This window comes from Lepidochelys kempii, chromosome 2 (assembly GCF_965140285.1).
Source record: "Lepidochelys kempii isolate rLepKem1 chromosome 2, rLepKem1.hap1, whole genome shotgun sequence".
In the NCBI taxonomy this organism is placed as follows: domain Eukaryota; kingdom Metazoa; phylum Chordata; order Testudines; family Cheloniidae; genus Lepidochelys; species Lepidochelys kempii.
Window position 1 is genome coordinate 192,892,129 of NC_136381.1, and position 25,285 is coordinate 192,917,413.

Here is a 25,285-nt window from a genome sequence, read left to right on the forward strand (position 1 = left end):
ATTTAGCCCCATTAAGCTGTTTGAGTTTCGCTTCTACCTCAGATATGGTGATGTCTACCTCCATATCCTCATTCCCATTTATCATGCTACCATTATCCCTAAGATCCTCTTTAGTCTTATTAAAGACTGAGGCAAAGTATTTGTTTAGATATTGGGCCATGCCTAGATTATCCTTGACCTCCACTCCATCCTCAGTTTTTAGCGGTCCCACTTCTTCTTTCTTTGTTTTTTTCCTATTTATATGACTATAGAACCTTTTACTATTGGTTTTAATTCCCTTTGCAAGGTCCAACTCTACTTGACTTTTAGCCTGTCTCACTTTATCCCTACATATTCTGACCTCAATAAGGTAGCTTTCCTTACTGATCCCTCCCTTCTTCCACTCCCTATATGCTTTCTGCTTTTTCTTAATTACCTCTCTAAGATGCTTGCTCATCCAGCTTGGTCTACAACTCCTGCCTATGAATTTTTTCCCCTTTCTTGGAATGCAGGCTTCCGATAGCTTCTGCAGCTTTAATTTAAAATAATCCCAGGCCTCCTCTACCTTTAAACCCATAAATTCTTCAGTCCAATCCACTTCCCTAACTAATTTCCTTAATTTTTGAAAGTCAGCCCTTTTGAAATCAAAAACCCTAGTTGCAGATTTATTTTTGTTAATCCTTCCATTCAGTTTGAACTGAATTAGCTCATGATCACTTGAGCCAAGATTATCCCCTACAACCATTTCCTCTATGAGATCCTCATTACTCGCCAAGACCAGATCTAAAATGGCATCCCCTCTAGTCGGTTCAGCAACTACTTGTTGAAGGAATCCATCAGCTATCGCATCTAGGAAAATCTGAGCCCTATTATTATTACTAGCACTCATCCTCCAGTCTATATCTGGGAAGTTAAAGTCTCCCATGATCACACAGTTTCCATTAGTATTTACTTTATTAAAAACATTAAAAAGGGCTCTATCCATATCCAAATTAGATCCCGGAGGTCTATAGCACACCCCAAGCACTATCCCAGGGGAGGCTCTAATAGTTTTCTTCCCCAATTTAATTATTGCCCAGACAGACTCAGTCATATCCATTTCATCGCTTCTTATTTCTTTACATTCTATCTCATCATTGATATACAGTGCTACTCCACCACCTTTACCTTTATTTCGGTCTTTCCTAAACAGCACATACCCTTCAATACCTGTAGCCCAGTCATGACGACTATTCCACCAGGTCTCTGTTATACCTATAATATCTGGTTTCACTTCCTGCACCAGTAACTCTAGTTCCTCCATTTTGTTACCTAGGCTCCTTGCATTAGTGTACAAACATCTTAATTTTTGCTGTTTGGCCTCACTCACATTCTGTACCCTATTAGGCACGGTTATTTTACTACCAGTATAACCTATTAGACTTGTATCTACACTGCCCTTCCTCCTACCTACAGCTGTATCCACTCTTACTTCATTTTCTTTCCACTCTATGCTAAATTCTGGCGTGGAGATTACCTGGACATCTCCCAACCATCTCCCCCAAATTCCTAGTTTAAAGCTCTCTTAATCAGTTGTGCCAGCCTCCATCCTAGAAGTCTATTTCCTTCCCTACTCAGATGAAGTCCATCCCGAGAGAACTGTCCTCTATCCATGAATGCCTCCCAATGGCCATACATCCCAAAGCCCTCCTTATAGCACCACTGCCTAAGCCATCTATTGATAGTCATAATCTTGTCACACCTTTGTTGCCCTTCTCTAGGAACAGGCAAAATCCCACTAAAGATCACCTGAGCCTCAATTTCCTTAAGCGTCCTCCCCAGCCTAAAATAGTCTCCCTTAATACTTTCCAGTGAGAATCTAGCCGTATCATTTGTTCCCACATGAAGGATAATTAGGGGATTCTTTCCCGCTCCCTTTAGAATCCTTTTTAACCTCAGGTCTACATCCCGTATCTTAGCACCTGGAAGACAGCACACCCTCCTATTTTCTGGATCAGCTCTGGTTACAGGCCTATCTATTCTTCTCAATAAAGAGTCCCCAATCACATAGACCTGCCTTTTCCTAGTGACGGTGCTATTCTCCAGTCTATCCCCTGTTCCCTCTGGCTGCAAGTTTTTTCCATTCCCATTCTCCCTTGTAATCCTTTTTAACCCATCCTGTATCCTCCTGGGGCTCATATTTGGTGTAATCTCCATTAACTCTTCCCCTTTTCCTATAGGACTAACCGCTCTTCTCTTCTTCCTTGCCCTGTCACCTTCAGTGACTACCTGCTGAGCCCCTTCTTCATTTTCCAACTCTGCAAACCTATTCTGAAGGTCTATTTCTCCTTCACTAGCCCGTCTTTTCCTCTGCCTAGTTCTTTTAGTCACATGCTTCCACTGACCACTTTCCTCACCCAGTCTCCCCTCAAAATTCCCTAGTCCTGCTTCCATCTGCAAGTCTGAGCTTTTCCCTTCAGATACCTCATGTCTTTGCTCCATAATCTGCTCAAACCCCTTCCTAAACTCTACCAGACTTTCCACCTGCATCTCCAAACCTCTGATCTTTTCCTCCATCAGCTCTATCAGACGGCATTTCATGCAGACAAAACTCTTACCAGGTGCCCCCTCCAGGATCATGTACATACCACAGCTTCCACATCCAGTCATCTTCATTGTGTCATCTGCTACATGGGTCACTCCCACTGCCACCTCTGAATCTGTCATAGCCTTCCCACCTAAATCCTGTTAATCTGGGAAACACAAACCACACCAAAACACCACCACCCACAGCAAAACCAAACCCCACACAAGCACCACAAGACAAACTCCGCTTTCAAACTCCCACTCAAACTCCCCTGTTTACAGCTCTGTTTGCTAGCTCCTATGCTGCTGCAGCTGTCTGTGCTGCTGCCTGACTGGCTGCTACCTTTATAGGACCCCTAGTCAGTGAAGCCCCACCCCCTAATCAGGGCTCAGCTTCTCTCCCAGCACAAAGCCCCTACAAGCCTCTACACATACAAATACTACCAATACAAAGCCAAACAAACACAAATACCTTCTCCTCCAACAGAACTCCCACTCAAACTCCCCTGTTTACAGCTCTGTTTGCTAGCTCCTGTGCTGCTGCAGCTCAAGAAGAACTCAGTGTGTGGAGCATCGCTATACTGAATCAGACCTATCCGGATTTTATCTTCCCCAACATCAAAGCTGCTGACCATGATGTACAAGAAGTCTTGCATCCTTCTGAAGTTCTCTTTTCCTATACTCCAGGATCCATCCACGAGGAATACAATGTCTGCAACAGAAGCTTTCCTGCAGACTGAAGAAACATAACTTTTTTCAGTTCTTACTGGATGTATTATCTAATATTACAATCTCAGTTCTTGTTTGCTTCCTGGGGAAAATAAGGCTACTTAAAGTAAAAATTCAGTAAAAAGCCACCACTCCTGCCTGTTGAAATTCCAGCTATCAGTTTGCCTGAAAACCCTACATACTGAAGCCAGTGGTCATGGATAAAGAAAAGGAGTACTTGTGGCACCTTAGAGACTAACCAATTTATTTGAGCATGAGCTTTCGTGAGCTACAGCTCACTTCATCGGATGCATGCCGTGGAAACTGCAGCAGACTTTATTTATACACAGAGAATATGAAAAAATACCTCCTCCCACCCCACTGTCCTGCTGGTAATAGCTTATCTAAAGTGATCATCAGGTGGGCCATTTCCAGCACAAATCCAGGTTTTCTCACCCTCCACCCCCCCACACAGACTCACTCTCCTGCTGGTAATAGCTCATCCAAAGTGACCATTCTCCCTACAATGTGCATAATTAAGGTGGGCCATTTCCAGCACAAATCCAGGTTTTCTCACATCCCCCCCACCCCCATACACACACAAACTCACTCTCCTGCTGGTAATAGCTCATCCAAACTGACCACTCTCCAAGTTTAAATCCAAGTTAAACCAGAACATCGGGGGGGGGGGGGTAGGAAAAGACAAGAGGAAATAGGCTACCTTGCATAATGACTTAGCCACTCCCAGTCTCTATTTAAGCCTAAATTAATAGTATCCAATTTGCAAATGAATTCCAATTCAGCAGTTTCTCGCTGGAGTCTGGATTTGAAGTTTTTTTGTTTTAAGATAGCGACCTTCATGTCTGTGATTGCGTGACCAGAGAGATTGAAGTGTTCTCCGACTGGTTTATGAATGTTATAATTCTTGACATCTGATTTGTGTCCATTTATTCTTTTACGTAGAGACTGTCCAGTTTGACCAATGTACATGGCAGAGGGGCATTGCTGGCACATGATGGCATATATCACATTGGTGGATGTGCAGGTATACGAGCCTCTGATAGTGTGGCTGATGTTATTAGGCCCTGTGATGGTGTCCCCTGAATAGATATGTGAGCACAATTGGCAACGGGCTTTGTTGCAAGGATAAGTTGTGCAAGTTCCTGGAATCACAAGAATGCAAAGGGATGATGCAATGTGCGTTTGCAGGTCCATTCTTATGAACAGACAGGATATTGAAATTCACACATACCTGACTTACTTATCTGGCCTGGTCACAAGAACAGATGGTAAAGTATGCACATGCATGCCTGTTGATATATGTACTTAAGCATCTTCCACCACAATGCCCAGCACTTGTGGTTTGGTGATGGTGTGTTGTCTTACTGCAGTTTTAGATCACAGGGAAAGTTACTCACATGTGTTTTATGGGCCCAATACTACAATCATTTACTACGAGGCATAGTGTTTATTAGCATGGGACTAAGGGCTTGTCTACACAGCAGGGTAATGCACACAGTCTGACAGTGTGACTTCTAAAGCGTTTCAAACAGTACTATGATAAAATGCACTAGAAAACCTTTAGTGCCCACTAGCTGGGACCACACAGACCAACTAATGTGCAACACACCAGTGCACTTCAGAAATCACACCCCAGAGTGTGCATTACCCCAACAGGTAGACAAGCCTTTAGTCATATTGACTTAAACAGGAGTAAGCACTATGTCATGCAATAAATACTTGCAGTATTAGGGCCCTGGGTTTTTAGTCATTCCAAAATGGCATGTTACCACCACCTGGCAAAAGGGTAAAATGGTTATGACCCCCTGAATTGTTAAACATAAGGAAGATGGCCTGCATACAGACAGATTGCCTTCCTCAATTCTTCTATCTTCCAAAAGGGCTAAAGAGTTGATTACAATAGTCAAAATGTTGGAGTGCTTATAACTTATCTAGAGTTGATAAGCACCCTTGCAATTAGCAATCAGTACTAGATCTGAACTGCATGTGTTGATGGAATAATAGGCAAAGCTGGCATGAGTCTACTCCCAAATATAAATATGCTAATTGTCAGCTATTGCATGCTCATTTGTTTTTAGTAATAAGATTTTTCCCTAAATTTTGAAAGCACTGAACATCAGTACGCTTGAACCAAAAACAAACAAAAACCCCAAAAAGAAAAAGAAACACCACTAAACCATTTGCCTTAAATTTAATTCTGTAAAATTGTCTTTAATATCCTAATGCAAACGTACTCCTGGTGAAATTATGTTGCAAGAGCTGTCTGGAATTACACAAAGAATTAAATGGCACCGGGGGTTGTATTTTTACATATATTTGAATGGATAAGAAGCACAAAGCCCAATCCTGCTTCCATTAAAGGCAAAGGGAGCTTTGCTGATGACCCCAATGGGAACAGGAGCAGGCTCATGCTGTATTACCAGTTGTCTGGTCAGGGAAGCAAAATTTGGCTGCAAAAAGAAGTGTTTTCTGGTTGTCCATTCTGAAAGCCTCCATAGAGAAAAAGAAAATAAAGCCATGAGAAACATACAGAACATCTGCCTGATAAAGAACTTGATAGTCTTGAAAAAGAAAGTTACTAAAGCATCTTAATGAATTTAAGGACATTAGCTCATGTGATGTTTCCTAGCTGTGTACAGGACTGCAATGTACTTCACCATGCCTTGATCTTTCAAAATGCTCCCATCCACCATATGGACATTTGCATTCAGATGCAGACAGATTGATACTGGAATGAATATAGATAATCTGATAACCTCACTGGATCAGGAATAGTCAAATCCAATACATATAATTTGAAGGGACTCATACAAATCAGTGCCGACTCAGCAAATATTCCTATTCCCATTCCTGTTGTCAAGTTTACATTTTAAATACTATGAACAGTATTTTATCTTCATATTTTCCTCACTCACTATAGGAAATAAAGTGTTTGATCCTGGAGTGGATGAGAGTTAGGCTACTGACTTGAATGGGAACATGATCAGAGCCAAAATGAACTGGTGCTGATGTATGCGTACTCAATGAGCTTTTGTTGCTGTACGAATCAAAACCTACCTTGAGCTAGGGTTAAGATGTTCAAAGATGAATAGGGGCTTAAAATTAAGAAAAATGGGAGTTGTGTCCCTAAATCCCTCGTTTGGCTTTGAAAATCTCAACCATATGGCTGTTAAATATTCAGATGTTACTTGGTGGCCTTTGGTTAAAACAGTCATCAATTAATAAAACAATAATGAATTTAGAAATGGAATACACCGATAGAGATAAGACCAACAGTAACACAAACTGACATTACTGAATCCATGAGCAAATGCCACAAGTATGCTCATCCCAATTCAATGTTCAATTCCCATCTCCTTTCCACCTAGGGTTGCCAGGTGGAACGACCGGTTGAAAAGGGACCCCGGCAGCTCCGGTCAGCAACGCTGAGTGATCCCTTAAAAGTCCGGTTGGCGGGGCTGGCAGCCTCCCTACATGGTTCCACGCAGCTCCCGGAAGTGGTGACATGTCTCTCTGGCTCCAAGGCACAGTGGTGGCCAGGGGGCTCCGCACGCTGCCCCACCCCTAACTCCACAGCTCCAATTGGCCAGGAACTGCAGCCAATGGAAGCTGCGGGGGCGGCACCTGCGCGCAGAGGCAGTACATTCCACACAGAGCCACACAGAGCTGCCCCTATGCCTAGGAGCCAAGGGACATGTTGCCGCTTCCAGGGAGGCCCCTGAGGTAAGCACCACCCAGAGCCCATACCCCGCACCTCCTCCCGCACCCCACCCTCCTGCCCCAGCCCTGAGCCCCCTCCCTCGCCCAAACTCCCTTCCGGAGCCTGAACCCTCACCCTGCATCTCAAACTCCTACCCCAGCCCTGAGCCCCCTCCTACACTCTGAAACCCTCATTTCTGGCCCCAACCAGGAACCTGCACCCCCAGCCCAGAGCCTGTACCGCTTCCTACACCTCAACTCCTTGCCTCATCCCAGAGGCCCCTCCCACACTCTGAACCCCTCAGATTCATAGATTCATAGATATTTAGGCCAGAAGGGACCATTATGATCATCTAGTCTGACCTCCTGCACAATGCAGGCCACAGAATTTCACCCACCGCTCCTAAAAAAGACCTCACACCTATATCTGTGCTATTGAAGTCCTCAAATTGTAGTTTGAAGACCTCAAGGAGCAGAGAATCCTCCAGCAAGTGACCCGTGCCCCATGCTACAGAGGAAGGCGAAAAACCTCCAGGGCCTTCCAATCTGCCCTGGAGGAAAATTCCTTCCCGACCCCAAATATGGCGATCAGCTAAACCCTGAGCATATGGGCAAGATTCATCAGCCAGATACTACAGAAAATTCTTTCCCGGGTAACTTGGATCTTACCCCATCTAAAAACCCATCACAGGCCATTGGGCCTATTTACCATGAATATTTAATTACCAAAACCATGTTATCCCATCATACCATCTCCTCCATAAACTTATCGAGTTTAATCTTAAAGCAAGATAGATCTTTTGCCCCCACTACTTCCCTCGGAAGGTTATTCCAAAACTTCATTCCTCTGATGGTTAGAAACCTTCGTCTAATTTCTAATCTAAATTTCCTAGTGGCCAGTTTATATCCATTTGTTCTTGTGTCCACATTGGTACTGAGTTTAAATAATTCCTCTCCCTCTCTGGTATTTATCCCTCTGATATATTTATAGAGAGCAATCATATCTCCCCTCAACCTTCTTTTAGTTAGGCTAAACAAGCCAAGCTCCCTGAGTCTCCTTTCATAAGACAAGTTTTCCATTCCTCAGATCATCCTAGTAGCCCTTCTCTGTACCTGTTCCAGTTTGAATTCATCCTTCTTAAACATGGGAGACCAGAACTGCACACAGTATTCCAGGTGAGGTCTCACCAGTGCCTTATATAACGGTACTAAAACCTCCTTATCCCTACTGGAAATACCTCTCCTGATGCATCCCAAGACGACATTAGCTTTTTTCACAGCCATATCACATTGGCAGCTCATAGTCATCCTATGATCAACCAATACTCCAAGGTCCTTTTCCTCCTCCGTTACTTCTAGTTGATGCGTCCCTAGCTTATAACTAAAATTCTTGTTATTAATCCCTAAATGCATGACCTTACACTTCTCACTATTAAATTTCATCCTATTCCTATTACTCCAGTTTACAAGGTCATCCAGATCCTCCTGTAGGGTATCCCTGTCCTTCTCTAAATTAGCAATACCTCCCAGCTTTGTATCATCTGCAAACTTTATTAGCACACTCCCACTTTTTGTGCCCAGGTCAGTAATAAAAAGATTAAATAAGATTGGTCCCAAAACTGATCCTTGAGGAACTCCACTGGTAACCTCCCTCCAACTTGACAGTTCACCTTTCAGTAGGACCCGTTGTAGTCTCCCCTTTAACCAATTCCCTATCCACCTTTCAATTTTCCTATTGATGCCCATCTTATCCAATTTAACTAATAATTCCCCATGTGGCACAGTATCAAACGCCTTACTAAAATCTAAGTAAATTAGATCCACTGCGTTTCCTTTATCTAAAAAATCTGTTACTCTCTCAAAGAAGGAGATCAGGTTGGTTTGGCACGATCTACCTTTTGTAAAACCATGTTGTATTATGTCCCATTTACCATTGACTTCAATGTCCTTAACTACCTTCTCCTTCAAAATTTTTTCCAAGACCTTGCATACTACAGATGTCAAACTAACAGGCCTATAATTACTTGGATCACTTTTTTCCCCTTTCTTAAAAATAGGAACTATGTTAGCAATTCTCCAATCATACGGTACAACCCCTGAGTTTACAGATTCATTAAAAATTCTTGCTAATGGGCTTGCAATTTCTTGTGCCAATTCTTTTAATATTCTTGGATGAAGATTATCTGGGCCCCCCGATTTAGTCCCATTAAGCTGTTTGAGTTTCGCTTCTACCTCAGATATGGTGATGTCTACCTCCATATCCTCATTCCCATTTATCATGCTACCATTATCCCTAAGATCCTCTTTAGTCTTATTAAAGACTGAGGCAAAGTATTTGTTTAGATATTGGGCCATGCCTAGATTATCCTTGACCTCCACTCCATCCTCAGTTTTTAGCGGTCCCACTTCTTCTTTCTTTGTTTTTTTCCTATTTATATGACTATAGAACCTTTTACTATTGGTTTTAATTCCCTTTGCAAGGTCCAACTCTACTTGACTTTTAGCCTGTCTCACTTTATCCCTACATATTCTGACCTCAATAAGGTAGCTTTCCTTACTGATCCCTCCCTTCTTCCACTCCCTATATGCTTTCTGCTTTTTCTTAATTATCTGTCTAAGATGCTTGCTCATTCAGCTTGGTCTACAACTCCTGCCTATGAATTTTTTCCCCTTTCTTGGGATGCAGGCTTCCGATAGCTTCTGCAGCTTTAATTTAAAATAATCCCAGGCCTCCTCTACCTTTAAACCCATAAATTCTTCAGTCCAATCCACTTCCCTAACTAATTTCCTTAATTTTTGAAAGTCAGCCCTTTTGAAATCAAAAACCCTAGTTGCAGATTTATTTTTGTTAATCCTTCCATTCAGTTTGAACTGAATTAGCTCATGATCACTTGAGCCAAGATTATCCCCTACAACCATTTCCTCTATGAGGTCCTCATTACTCACCAAGACCAAATCTAAAATGGCATCCCCTCTAGTCAGTTCAGCAACTACTTGCTGAAGGAATCCATCAGCTATCGCATCTAGGAAAATCTGAGCCCTATTATTATTACTAGCACTCGTCCTCCAGTCTATATCTGGGAAGTTAAAGTCTCCCATGATCACACAGTTTCCATTAGTATTTACTTTATTAAAAACATTAAAAAGGGCTCTATCCATATCCAAATTAGATCCCGGCGGTCTATAGCACACCCCAAGCACTGTCCCAGGGGAGGCTCTAATAGTTTTCTTCCCCAATTTAATTGTTGCCCAGACAGACTCAGTCATATCCATTTCATCGCTTCTTATTTCTTTACATTCTATCTCATCATTGATATACAATGCTACTCCACCACCTTTACCTTTATTTCGGTCTTTCCTAAACAGCACATACCCTTCAATACCTGTAGCCCAGTCATGACTACTATTCCACCAGGTCTCTGTTATACCTATAATATCTGGTTTCACTTCCTGCACCAGTAACTCTAGTTCCTCCATTTTGTTACCTAGGCTCCTTGCATTAGTGTACAAACATCTTAATTTTTGCTGTTTGGCCTCACTCACATTCTGTACCCTATTAGGCACGGTTATTTTACTACCAGTATAACCTATTAGACTTGTATCTACACTGCCCTTCCTCCTACCTACAGCTGTATCCACTCTTACTTCATTTTCTTTCCACTCTATGCTAAATTCTGGCGTGGAGATTACCTGGACATCTCCCAACCATCTCCCCCAAATTCCTAGTTTAAAGCTCTCTTAATCAGTTGTGCCAGCCTCCATCCTAGAAGTCTATTTCCTTCCCTACTCAGATGAAGTCCATCCCGAGAGAACTGTCCTCTATCCATGAATGCCTCCCAATGGCCATACATCCCAAAGCCCTCCTTATAGCACCACTGCCTAAGCCATCTATTGACAGTCATAATCTTGTCACACCTTTGTTGCCCTTCTCTAGGAACAGGCAAAATCCCACTAAAGATCACCTGAGCCTCAATTTCCTTAAGCGTCCTCCCCAGCCTAGCATAGTCTCCCTTAATACTTTCCAGCGAGAATCTAGCCGTATCATTTGTTCCCACATGAAGGATAATTAAGGGATTCTTTCCCGCTCCCTTTAGAATCCTTTTCAACCTCAGGTCTACATCCCGTATCTTAGCACCTGGAAGACAGCACACCCTCCTATTTTCTGGATCAGCTCTGGTTACAGGCCTATCTATTCTTCTCAGTAAAGAGTCCCCAGTCACATAGACCTGCCTTTTCCTAGTGACGGTGCTATTCTCCAGTCTATCCCCTGTTCCCTCAGCTCCACCCCAAGCCTGTAGCCTCCTCCTGCACCCCAAATCCCTCATCCCCAGCCCCACCCCAGAGCCCGCCCCCAACCCTCTGCCCCAACCCAGAGCCCCCTCCCACACCCTGAATCCCTCCATTTCTGGCCCCACCCTGAAGCCCACACCCACAGCCGGAGCCCTCACCCCCTCCTGCATCCCAACCTCCTGCCCCAGCCCGGTAAAAATGAGCGAGTGAATGACGATGGGGGAGGGCAAGCAACAGAAGAAGGGGAGGATAGAGTGAGGGGGGTGGGGCCATGGAGAAGGGGCAGGGCAGGGGCAGGGGAAGCATGTTCCGTTTTGTGCGATTAGAACATTGGCAACCCTATTTCCACCCTCTTTCCTGACTCATGGAAAGCACAAGTTTGAGCCACGTATTCAGCATAGGCAATGGAAATTGTTGGAATGGGCAGAGAGACTTCTTTTTAAAAGTGTTTTAGCTTGTGTAAACTATGTGACAACAACCTATTGACCAGAAGAAAAAGAAACGTTGAACCACAGCAACGAAGCCCAGGCTCGTCTCTTTCTGCAAGCTCAGATGGGAAGATTTCATATGTTGTTTTTGTGACATGGCTGAAGAGCTGCTTCTGCTCTTTCTGACTGGTTCCCAGCTGCCCTTCAAAAGCGGCCTGCTCTCTAAGGGTATGTCTACACTACGGAATAAGGTCGAATTTATAGAAGTCGGTTTTTTTAGAAATCGGTTTTATATATTCGAGTGTGTGTGTCCCCACAGAAAATGCTCTAAGTGCATTAAGTGCATTAACTCGGCGGAGTGCTTCCACAGTACCGAGGCTAGAGTCGACTTCCGGAGCGTTGCACTGTGGGTAGCTATCCCACAGTTCCCGCAGTCTCCGCTGCCCATTGGAATTCTGGGTTGAGATCCCAATGCCTGATGGGGTTAAAACATTGTCGCGGGTGGTTCTGGGTACATATCGTCAGGCCCCCGTTCCCTCCCTCCCTCCCTCCGTGAAAGCAAGGGCAGACAATCGTTTCGCGCCTTTTTTCCTGAGTTACCTGTGCAGACGCCATACCACAGCAAGCATGGAGCCCGCTCAGGTAACTGTCACCCTATGTCTCCTGGGTGCTGGCAGACGCGGTACGGCTTTGCTACACAGTAGCAGCAACCCCTTGCCTTGTGGTAGCAGACGGTACAGTACGACTGGTAGCCGTCATCGTCATGTCCGAGGTGCTCCTGGCCACGTCGGCTGGGAGCGCCTGGGCAGACATGGGTGCAGGGACTAAATTTGGAGTGACTTGACCAGGTCATTCTCTTTAGTCCTGCAGTCAGTCCTATTGAACCGTCTTATGGTGAGCGGGCAGGCGATACGGACTGCTAGCAGTCGTACTGTACCATCTTCTGCCAGGCAGGCAGGAGATGAGGATTGCTAGCAGTCTTATTGTACCATCTTCTGCCAGGCAGGCAAGAGATGAGGATGGCTAGCAGTCGTACTGTACCATCTTCTGCCGAGCAGCCATGAGATGTGGATGGCATGCAGTCCTTCTGCAACGTCTGCTGCCAGCCAAAGATGTAAAAGATAGATGGAGTGGATCAAAACAAGAAATAGACCAGATTTGTTTTGTACTCATTTGCTTCCCCCCCTCCCCTGTCTAGGGGACTCATTCTTCTAGGTCACACTGCAGTCACTCACAGAGAAGGTGCAGCAAGGTAAATCTAGCCATGTATCAATCAGAGGCCAGGCTAATCTTCTTGTTCCAATAAGAACGATAACTTAGGTGCACCATTTCTTATTGGAACCCTCCGTGAAGTCCTGCCTGAAATACTCCTTGATGTAAAGACACCCCCTTTGTTGATTTTAGCTCCCTGAAGCCAACCCTGTAAGCCGTGTCGTCAGTCGCCCCTCCCTCCGTCAGAGCAACGGCAGACAATCGTTCCGCGCCTTTTTTCTGTGCGAACGCCATACCAAGGCAAGCATGGAGGCCGCTCAGCTCACTTTGGCAATTAGGAGCACATTAAACACCACACGCATTATCCAGCAGTATATGCAGCACCAGAACCTGGCAAAGCGATACCGGGCGAGGAGGCGACGTCAGCGCGGTCATGTGAGTGATCAGGACATGGACACAGATTTCTCTGAAAGCATGGGCCCTGCCAATGCATGCATCATGGTGCGAATGGGGCAGGTTCATGCTGTGGAACGCCGATTCTGGGCTCGGGAAACAAGCACAGACTGGTGGGACCGCATAGTGTTGCGGGTCTGGGACGATTCCCAGTGGCTGCGAAACTTTCGCATGCGTAAGGGCACTTTCATGGAACTTTGTGACTTGCTTTCCCCTGCCCTGAGGCGCATGAATACCAAGATGAGAGCAGCCCTCACAGTTGAGAAGCGAGTGGCGATAGCCCTGTGGAAGCTTGCAACGCCAGACAGCTACCGGTCAGTTGGGAATCAATTTGGAGTGGGCAAATCTACTGTGGGGGCTGCTGTGATGCAAGTAGCCAACGCAATCAAAGATCTGCTGATATCAAGGGTAGTGACCCTGGGAAATGTGCAGGTCATAGTGGATGGCTTTGCTGCAATGGGATTCCCTAACTGTGGTGGGGCCATAGACGGAACCCATATCCCTATCTCGGCACCGGAGCACCAAGCCGCTGAGTACATAAACCGCAAGGGGTACTTTTCGATAGTGCTGCAAGCTCTGGTGGATCACAAGGGACGTTTCACCAACATCAGCGTGGGATGGCCGGGAAAGGTGCATGATGCTCGCATCTTCAGGAACTCTGGTCTGTTTCAAAAGCTGCAGGAAGGGACTTTCTTCCCAGACCAGAAAATAACTGTTGGGGATGTTGAAATGCCTATATGTATCCTTGGGGACCCAGCCTACCCCTTAATGCCATGGCTCATGAAGCCGTACACAGGCAGCCTGGACAGTAGTCAGGAGCTGTTCAACTACAGGCTGAGCAAGTGCAGAATGGTGGTAGAATGTGCATTTGGACGTTTAAAGGCGCGCTGGCGCAGTTTACTGACTTGCTTAGACCTCAGCGAAACCAATATTCCCACTGTTATTACTGCTTGCTGTGTGCTCCACAATATCTGTGAGAGTAAGGGGGAGACGTTTATGGCGGGGTGGGAGGTTGAGGCAAATCGCCTGGCTGCTGGTTACGCGCAGCCAGACACCAGGGCGGTTAGAAGAGCACAGGAGGGCGCGGTACGCATCAGAGAAGCTTTGAAAACCAGTTTCATGACTGGCCAGGCTACGGTGTGAAAGTTCTGTTTGTTTCTCCTTGATGAAACCCCCCGCCCCTTGGTTCACTCTACTTCCCTGTAAGCTAACCACCCGCCCCTCCTCCCTTCAATCATCGCTTGCAGAGGCAATAAAGTCATTGTTGCTTCACATTCATGCATTCTTTATTCATTCATCACACAAATAGGGGGATGACTACCAAGGTAGCCCAGGAGGGGTGGTGGAGGAGGGAAGGAAAATGCCACACAGCACTTTAAGCACAGCACTTTAAAAGTTTACAACTTTAAAATTTATTGAATGACAGCCTTCTTTTTTTGGGGCAATCCTCTGTGGTCGAGTGGCTGGTTGGCCGGAGGCCCCCCCACCGCGTTCTTGGGCGTCTGGGTGTGGAGGCTATGGAACTTGGGGAGGAGGGCGGTCGGTTACAGAGGGGCAGCAGTGGCAGTCTGTGCTCCAGCTGCCTTTGCTGCAGCTCAACCATACACTGGAGCATACTGGTTTGGTCCTGCAGCAGCCTCAGCATTGAATCCTGCCTCCTCTCATCACGCTGCCGCCACATTTGAGCTTCAGCCCTGTCTTCAGCCCGCCACTTACTCTCTTCAGCCCGCCACCTCTCCTCCCGGTCATTTTGTGCTTTCCTGCACTCTGACATTATCTGCCTCCACGCATTTGTCTGTGCTCTGTCAGTGTGGGAGGACAGCATGAGCTCAGAGAACATTTCATCACGAGTGCGTTTTTTTTTCTTTCTAAGCTTCACTAGCCTCTGGGAAGGAGAAGATCCTGTGATCATTGAAACACATGCAGCTGGTGGAGAAAAAAAAAGGGACAGCGGTATTTAAAAAGACACATTTTATAAAATAGTGGCTACACTCTTCCAGGGTAAACCTTGCTGTTAACATTACATACATAGCACATGTGCTTTCGTTACAAGGTCGCATTTTGCCTCCTCCCACCGCGTGACTACCCCCTCAAGCTTTCCCCCTCCCTGTGGCTAACAGCGGGGAACATTTCTGTTTAGCCACAGGCAAACAGCCCAGCAGGAATGGGCTCCTCTGAGTGTCCCCTGAAGAAAAGCACTCTATTTCAACCAGGTGACCATGAATTATATCTCACTCTCCTGAGGATAGCACAGAGAGATAAAGAACGGATGTTGTTTGAATGCCAGCAAACATACACTGCAATGCTTTGTTCTACAATGATTCCCAAGTACGTGTTACTGGCCTGGAGTGGTAAAGTGTCCTACCATGAAGGACGCAATAAGGCTGCCCTCCCCAGAAACCTTCTGCAAAGGCTTTAGGACTACATCTAGGAGAACCGCAAATGCCAGGGCAAAGTAATCCTTTCACATGCTTGCTTTTAAACCATGTATAGTATTTTAAAAGGTACACTCACCAGAGGTCCCTTCTCCGCCTGCTGGGTCCAGGAGGCAGCCTTGGGTGGGTTCGGGGGGTACTGGCTCCAGGTCTAGGGTGAGAAACAGTTCCTGGCTGTCGGGAAAACCGGTTTCTCCACTTGCTTGCTGTGAGCTATCTACAACCTCCTCATCATCATCTTCTTCGTCCCCAAAACCTGCTTCCGTATTGCCTCCATCTCCATTGAAGGAGTCAAACAACACGGCTGGGGTAGTGGTGGCTGAACCCCCTAAAATGGCATGCAGCTCATCATAGAAGCGGCATGTTTGGGGCTCTGACCCAGAGCGGCTGTTCACCTCTCTGGTTTTCTGGTAGGCTTGCCTCAGCTCCTTCAGTTTCACGCGGCACTGCTTCGGGTCCCTGTTATGGCCTCTGTCCTTCATGCCCTGGGAGATTTTCACAAAGGTTTTGGCATTTCGAAAACTGGAACGGAGTTCTGATAGCACGGATTCCTCTCCCCAAACAGCGATCAGATCCCGTACCTCCCGTTCGGTCCATGCTGGAGCTCTTTTGCGATTCTGGGACTCCATCATGGTCACCTGTGCTGATGAGCTCTGCATGGTCACCTGCAGCTTGCCACGCTGGCCAAACAGGAAATGAGATTCAAAAGTTCGCGGTTCTTTTCCTGTCTACCTGGCCAGTGCATCTGAGTTGAGAGTGCTGTCCAGAGCGGTCATAATGGAGCACTCTGGGATAGCTCCCGGAGGCCAATACCATCGAATTGTGTCCACAGTACCCCAAATTCGAGCCGGCAACGTCGATTTAAGCGCTAATCCACTTGTCGGGGTGGAGTAAGGAAATCGATTTTAAGAGCCCTTTAAGTCGAAATAAAGGGCTTCATTGTGTGGACCAGTGCAGGTTTACATCAATTTAACGCTGCTAAATTCGACCTAAAGTCCTAGTGTAGACCAGGGCTAATACTCCCCTCAAGGTCTGGCCAGGATCAGAACTGAACTCCACAGTACAAAGCACAGAACGTTAGCAGATGGAAGAAAATATATTTGGTAAACATTAGGAATAAAAGGGCTGGATGGCCCTCTGTGCTGACAGGAGCAGAGGGGAGCCAGGTGGGTTGGTTCTGTGCAGAGGAGGGAATGAGAAAATGAGGTATGGTGACTATTAATTCTATGGCCTGTGTTATGTAGGAGACCAGATTAGATGGATCCAAATGTCCCTTCTGGTGTTTAAATTCTACGAATATATGAGCTCCAGATCATGATTGCCTGCTGCATCAGAGGCCTGTCAAAGGCCCTCCAACCCCTAGGTGTTCGGGCTCTGCAAGTCAAGAGAGGGGGGTGGGGGTTAATGGCTTCCATGTTTGCTCTCCTCCAGATCCTGTAGGCAGCTTAACATATATTATTCACACACAAGTTAATGCTGCTCATTATCTCAGGCTTCCCCATGGCTTCTCAAGCACAACTCCTGGGCAAAGCAGTCAATAGCAGCACAAAGCAGTCAATAGCAGCAAGAACCATGTTCAGGGAGGGGCAGAGGAATAGCTCATTACAGAGGTCAGGCCTTCCCTGCAAAATCCCCCTGATCTGCAAAGATGGGAGAGGAGTTTCCCACAGACACCTGGACTCCTCCAGCTTGGATCCCTTGGTCTGAGCACTTCCATTGCCCCCAAGCCCTTCCACTTTTAGGGGAGCAGTAGAATGAAACTCCACAAGCTGAGCAGCACGAAGCTTTCTGGACCCTCTGTCCCCCTCCCTCAGTTTTTCTGCAGAAGAGTATAACATGGCCCAAATCAGTGCCTGAGGTAAAAATGTAGCTCTGTGCTTTACTGTCATTTTCAAATTGCTTTTTCTGAATGCTACCTCCCCTACGACTGAAACTTCTTTGCTAAGATGAATTTTAAAATTTAAATACATTATCCTATGAGTTGGGAAGAAAACTATATAAAGTAAATAAAATGCATTTCAGAATCGTCTTAATAAGACAAAACAGTTCTACTGATGCTGTAACCAGGGTCCCAGGGAAGCCAGCTGAGGTCACTCCATTAGGGTGAACTGCAAGGCATGGGGTAGACAATCCCCAAAGCTGGTGGATATTACAATACATAGGTTTACCAAGCCAGCACAAAACAGCTTCTGTATTACCTCACTGGTTACTCAGAAGTCAACACAACAGTTCCCTTAAAGTAACCCAGCCTTGGGCCTCCACATAGGCACCCATGTCAGATATGATGAGGATTAATGAAAATCTTATTTCGTCATATAAAAAGGGTTCTACCAATCCCAAAGGATCTGACACGTGTTACACTTTGTATAAGATTCATTGCAATTATATAACAGTGGTAAAAATAATGATTTGTATGGTTATATTTTAATTAGACAACGTCACACCCCCAACACGAGATTGGTGTAGAAGGGCACAATTAGAGCTCCTGGATACAACTTAAAGACCTTCCAACATTGACATGAGCTGTGTTTATACTGAATTCCTTGCAATGCCAAATTATTGATGCATGCTTTGGCCCAAGTTAAAAGCTTAGTCCATACTTTGTGAAACACTTTAGTGATTCCAGGGTTTGGTCTATGTGTTGACTTAACATAGCCATTAAAGTTCTTCAGAGAGCACTTACTCTGGCATTCAGCCATGAAGGTTGTGCAGTGTTGTACCTCAGTTTCCCTGAGCACAGCAGTTCAAGCTTGTAGCGGTTTTTTTGTTGTGGAAAGTTTTAGGATTGTGTACAGGCATTAGATGTGATACCTCAGCATTATTAGGCCTTTTAATACAAAGTGTGTTCTTGTTGAACCAAGCAGCATAATCATAAGGGTTTCTATTATGTACCACTCTTAACATGTTCAAGGGTTTTTCCAAAAGACCATGCATATTGTACATTTTTACAGTTTTTGGTATCAGCAACAAGTTAGTTCCACTCATTAGCAATAACATCAGTTCTATCACAAGTGTACATTTACAATTATTTTTGTGATGCCAAGCCTTTTGTTTAGATAAATTATTCTTTAGGTCAGCTTGTTTAATATCCCTTTTGAACTTTTGTAGCTTTTTCTTTATCTTAGGGTTTTCCTTAACATAGGCTCCAATTTAACCAGTTTTGGGGGTTTTTGGTATTTTAGAGATGAGTGAGGCAAGTCTGTAAGGGCACATTGCCTTTCAATGGTTAACTTGCCTTTCTTTTTTCCCTTGTTAGCCAGGTAACTTGCATGGACACCATGCCTTAAAGTGACAGAACCATTTTCTATCATTATGTTTGAACTACAGTTTTCCTGCTTTTCAACTACCGATTTATCATAGAATCATAGAATCATAGAATATCAGGGTTGGAAGGGACCCCAGAAGGTCATCTAGTCCAACCCCCTGCTCAAAGCAGGACCAATTCCCAGTTAAATCATCCCAGCCAGGGCTTTGTCATGCCTGACCTTAAAAACCTCTAAGGAAGGAGATTCTACCACCTCCCTAGGTAACGCATTCCAGTGTTTCACCACCCTCTTAGTGAAAAAGTTTTTCCTAATATCCAATCTAAACCTCCCCCACTGCAACTTGAGACCATTACTCCGCGTTCTGTCATCTGCTACCATTGAGAACAGTCTAGAGCCATCCTCTTTGGAACCCCCTTTCAGGTAGTTGAAAGCAGCTATCAAATCCCCCCTCATTCTTCTCTTCTGCAGGCTAAACAATCCCAGCTCCCTCAGCCTCTCCTCATAACTCATGTGTTCCAGTCCCCTAATCATTTTTGTTGCCCTTCGCTGGACTCTCTCCAATTTATCCACATCCTTCTTGAAGTGTGGGGCCCAAAACTGGACACAGTACTCCAGATGAGGCCTCACCAATGTCGAATAGAGGGGAACGATCACGTCCCTCTATCTGCTCACTATGCCCCTACTTATACATCCCAAAATGCCATTGGCCTTCTTGGCAACAAGGGCACACTGCTGACTCATATCCAGCTTCTCGTCCACTGTCACCCCTAGGTCCTTTTCCGCAGAACTGCTGCCTAGCCATTCGGTCCCTAGTCTGTAGCTGTGCATTGGGTTCTTCCGTCCTAAGTGCAGGACCCTGCACTTATCCTTATTGAACCTCATCAGATTCCTTTTGGCCCAATCTTCCAATTGGTCTAGGTCCTTCTGTATCCTATCCCTCCCCTCCAGCGTATCTACCACTCCTCCCAGTTTAGTATCATCCGCAAATTTGCTGAGAGTGCAATCCACACCATCCTCCAGATCATTTATGAAGATATTGAATAAAACCGGCCCCAGGACCGACCCTTGGGGCACTCCACTTGATACCGGCTGCCAACTAGACATGGAGCCATTGATCACTACCCGTTGAGCCCGACAATTTAGCCAGCTTTCTACCCACCTTATAGTGCATTCATCCAGCCCATACTTCCTTAACTTGCTGACAAGAATACTATGGGAGACCGTGTCAAAAGCTTTGCTAAAGTCAAGAAACAATACATCCACTGCTTTCCCTTCATCCACAGAACCAGTAATCTCATCATAAAAGGCAATTAGATTAGTCAGGCATGACCTTCCCTTGGTGAATCCATGCTGGCTGTTCCTGATCACTTTCCTCTCATGCAAGTGCTTCAGGATTGATTCTTTGAGGACCTGCTCCATGATTTTTCCAGGGACTGAGGTGAGGCTGACTGGCCTGTAGTTCCCAGGATCTTCCTTCTTCCCTTTTTTAAAGATTGGCACTACATTAGCCTTTTTCCAGTCATCCGGGACTTCCCCGGTTCGCCACGAGTTTTCAAAGATAATGGCCAGTGGCTCTGCAATCACAGCCGCCAATTCCTTCAGCACTCTCGGATGCAACTCGTCCGGCCCCATGGACTTGTGCACGTCCAGCTTTTCTAAATAGTCCCTAACCGCCTCTATCTCCACAGAGGGCTGGCCATCTCTTCCGCATTTTGTGATGCCCAGCGCAGCAGTCTGGGAGCTGACCTTGTTAGTGAAAACAGAGGCAAAAAAAGCATTGAGTACATTAGCTTTTTCCACATCCTCTGTCACTAGGTTGCCTCCCTCATTCAGTAAGGGGCCCACACATTCCTTGGCTTTCTTCTTGTTGCCAACATACCTGAAGAAACCCTTCTTGTTACTCTTGACATCTCTGGCTAGCTGCAGCTCCAGGTGCGATTTGGCCCTCCTGATAACATTCCTACATGCCCGAGCAATATTTTTATACTCTTCCCTGGTCATATGTCCAACCTTCCACTTCTTGTAAGCTTCTTTTTTATGTTTAAGATCCGCTAGGATTTCACCATTAAGCCAAGCTGGTCGCCTGCCATATTTACTATTCTTTCGACTCATCGGGATGGTTTGTCCCTGTAACCTCAACAGGGATTCCTTGAAATACAGCCAGCTCTCCTGGACTCCTTTCCCCTTCAAGTTAGTCCCCCAGGGGATCCTGGCCATCCATTCCCTGAGGGAGTCGAAGTCTGCTTTCCTGAAGTCCAGGGTCCGTATCCTGCTGCTTACCTTTGTTCCCTGCGTCAGGATCCTGAACTCAACCAACTCATGGTCACTGCCTCCCAGATTCCCATCCACTTTTGCTTCCCCCACTAATTCTACCCGGTTTGTGAGCAGCAGGTCAAGAAAAGCACCCCCCCTAGTTGGCTCCTCTAGCACTTGCGCCAGGAAATTGTCCCCTACGCTTTCCAAAAACTTCCTGGATTGTCTATGCACCGCTGTATTGCTCTCCCAGCAGATATCAGGAAAATTAAAGTCACCCATGAGAATCAGGGCATGCGATCTAGTAGCTTCCGTGAGCTGCCGGAAGAAAGCCTCATCCACCTCATCCCCCTGGTCCGGTGGTCTATAGCAGACTCCCACCACTACATCACTCTTGTTGCACACACTTCTAAACTTAATCCAGAGACACTCAGGTTTTTCTGCAGTTTCGTACCGGAGCTCTGAGCAGTCATACTGCTCCCTTACATACAGTGCTACTCCCCCACCTTTTCTGCCGTGCCTGTCCTTCCTGAACAGTTTATAACCATCCATGACAGTACTCCAGTCATATGAGTTATCCCACCAAGTCTCTGTTATTCCGATCACGTCATAGTTCCTTGACATCACCAGGACCTCCAGTTCTCCCTGCTTGTTTCCAAGGCTTTGTGCATTTGTATATAAGCACTTGAGATAACCTGTTGATCGCCCCTCATTGCCAGTATGAGGCAGGAGCCCTCCCCTCACAGACATTCCTGCCTGTGCTTCCTCCCGGTATCCCGCTTTCCCACTTACCTCAGGGCTTTGGTCTCCTTCCCCCGGTGAACCTAGTTTAAAGCTGTCCTCACTAGGTTAGCCAGCCTGCTGGCAAAGATGCTCTTCCCTCTCTTCGTAAGATGGAGCCCGTCTCTGCCCAGCACTCCTCCTTCATGGAACACCATCCCATGGTCAAAGAAACCAAAGCCTTCTCTCCGACACCACCTGCGTAGCCATTCATTGACTTCCACGATTCGACGCTCCCTACCTAGGCCTTTTCCTTCCACGGGGAGGATGGACGAGAACACCACTTGCGCCTCCAACTCCTTAATTCTTCTTCCTAGAGCCACATAGTCCGCAGTGATCCGCTCAAGGTCATTCTTGGCAGTATCATTGGTGCCCACGTGGAGAAGCAGGAAGGGGTAGCGATCCGAGGGCTTGATGAGTCTCGGCAGTCTCTGCATCCACAAGGCATCAGATTTCTGCATCCACAAGGCATCCACAAGGCATCAGATGCATTATAGCTTACGAAGAAATCACATGACAAATCCAAAGTGTCCACGGGTCTATTCACAAGGCTGCTCTGCTGTGTAAAGCCAGGAATCCAGCCTTTTCCTTGAACCTGAGACAGAGTGTTCATTTCCAATATTAGTTTAAAAAGCCTCCTTTAAGCTATCCACACTAGATTTTTCCAAAGCAAATTCAGTGGATTCATTTTTACTTGAAATACTTTGGCCATTAAGCACCAACACGCTTTACTCAGAAGAGAGACTGTTTACTATCAACAATGGCCCATAAAGAGTTAATGGAAGTAATAATACCTTGTCACCCACACTAGGCACAGCTATTGACTTTTTACAAACTTCAAAGGCTTCACTAAGAAATTGCTTCCCTCCTGCAATATCATTAACTGAAACTGATTCTTTCTGAGCTTTATTTATGTCCAGAACCGACATTGGCAAAACAGACAAATTACAAAACTCCTTCTGAGTTTCACTTACATCCAGAATCACCTCTGGCCCATCAGGAGGATTTTTACATAACCCCCTTTCAGGCAAGCTGCTAGACTCCATGGTCAAAAGGTTAAAAGCATTCTCTTCCTTGTTACAAGTTTCCACACTGTCAGTGAGTAACAGTCAAATCACACTCATGCTTTTCTCGTGCCCTGGCTATGATATCAACCTGATCAGACAAGATTGTCATCTCTTTACCCAGCAACACACTAGCAACAGGCAAAATAGAAGCAACAGAATTGCTTAGTTCCTGGGAGCTATTTATGACATTAACTGGATGCACCCTCGTTCCAATGTCACTCCCCCTAGTAGACACAAATTTAGGAACATTTCCAACCTGGGCTTCAGTTAAATCCAGAATCAGCTCTGAGGCAACTGACAAATGTTCAACCATCATAGGCTGACAGCCTTCTTCTGTCTGCTTTACAGACAGAGAAGAGCTGGAGAAACATTCCCATTTAACAGACAAACAGCTTTTGATATTATTTCCCTTGTCCCGGCACACATGGCTGTTCACGGACAATTGATTGGAGCGTGGGATAGCTTCCTTAACAGGCAAGTTGCCACTTCCAACAGACACATTGCTGCTTTTCACAGGCAGCAGCTCATCATAGGATTACTTTTACATTGGTTAGGCTCACTTTCACAAGCTTTCCAACACTCACCAAGAATGTACCCCTTTCTTCCTCAGCTAGGGTTTTAACCTGATCACCAACTTTAATTTGCTCTAGAGAAGCATTTCTCTGATCAATGAGTACTTTTTGTGCTTTATCTAATTCCAGATTCACTTTTGAGATATTAGACAGACATTCAGAAACTTCATTCACAGACAAACAGCTATCTTCCTCAGACACATATTTGGAGAAACTCTCCATAGGTAAATCATTGCCCCTATTAGACACAGGTTTCGGATAATTTCTCTCCTGTGACTGATTTATGATATCAACCTGACTGAACAAAGCTTTAATATCATCCCCAATCAAAAGATCGTTTGGCAATAACTTTCTTACAACCACTATAATTTCATGTTTAATAGCATTTCATTCAAGGTGGATTCTGGCTAAAGGCACGCTTACAGTAAACTCAGAGGATTACAATATTCACACTCTGATCTGGTAAGTAATCTTCCTCTTTGACAAGATCTGCTTTAACAAGAGTGATATTAGAAGCTGTAATTTGCCTAAACAGCTTTTACCATTGACTTTTACATTCTCTACACAAGTTATGGGGTTACCTTTACCTGAGCTTACAATAAAAGCATTTACATAAAAGGTGGCAGTGTTGGGGTATATTTGGTTACACACAGACAACTGCTTAGAGTCAAACAACATACCAACGTTGTTATAAACTGCATAGATTCTATCCCCATCTTTGCTGTTGAGAGGAGCTGGCTTTTCAGGATGATACAGTTCCTATTCCTTCATTCTCTCGACTTGAAGCTTAAGTTTGTCCACTTTTGCCTTAGTCTCTAGTTCCTGCAATTGAATATATGCCATTCTTTGTTCATGTTCAAACTGCAGCTGGTTTCTTACGGCAAGCATTTTCGCTGGGTCTGCTTCCTGATCACTAGTCATTAGCAGATTTTTCCGTTCTTGCTCTGGGGCTTTTTTCTTAAAAGACAACCCCCCTCTGTGAACACAATTCTTCCAGGCTTTTTCTGTCAGGATCCTCATAGGATCCTGGGTCACGCACTGTAACTGATTTTTAACCCCTAAACTCTCCATATCAGAATTAATTTTTAAAACCATGTGGTTCTGATCCAAAAACCCAATTAACCTGTGGTAATTTGTATCCAAACCAGACTATGCCACTGTAACCGGGCCCCAGGGGAGTCAGCTGAGGTCACTCCATTAGGGTGAACTGCAAAGAATGGGGTAGACAATCCCCAAACTGGTGGATATTACCGTACTTAGGTTTACCAAGCCAGCACAAAACAGCTTCTTTATTAAATCAGTGGTTACTCAGAAGTCAACACCACATTTCCCTTAAAATAACCCAGCTTCAGGTCTCCACCTAGGCACCCAAGTAAGATATGATGAGCATTAATGAAAATCTTATTTCATCATATAAAAAGGGTTCTACCGATCCCAAAGGATCGGACACATTACCTCCCAGGTAAATGAATATTCCAGATCTTACCAAAATACACGCTTACAGCCAATTCTGATTAACTAAATTAAAAATTATTAAAAAACAAGAGAGAAAGAGTG

The 25,285-nt window shown here is 45.3% G+C and overlaps 1 protein-coding gene across 1 annotated transcript in view; it reads right to left on the reverse strand.

Moving 5' to 3' along the window:
* The window catches only part of LOC144930176 (collagen alpha-4(VI) chain-like), a 41,059-nt gene extending 17,109 nt beyond the window's left edge, over window positions 1–23,950 (reverse strand). Inside the window, 4 exon segments of the mRNA XM_078851331.1 lie at window positions 1,414–1,434; window positions 3,092–3,280; window positions 23,274–23,496; window positions 23,741–23,950. Of these exon segments, the coding sequence (XP_078707457.1) occupies window positions 1,414–1,434; window positions 3,092–3,280; window positions 23,274–23,496; window positions 23,741–23,950 (643 nt within the window).
* Between the last annotated feature and the right edge of the window lie 1,335 nt (window positions 23,951–25,285).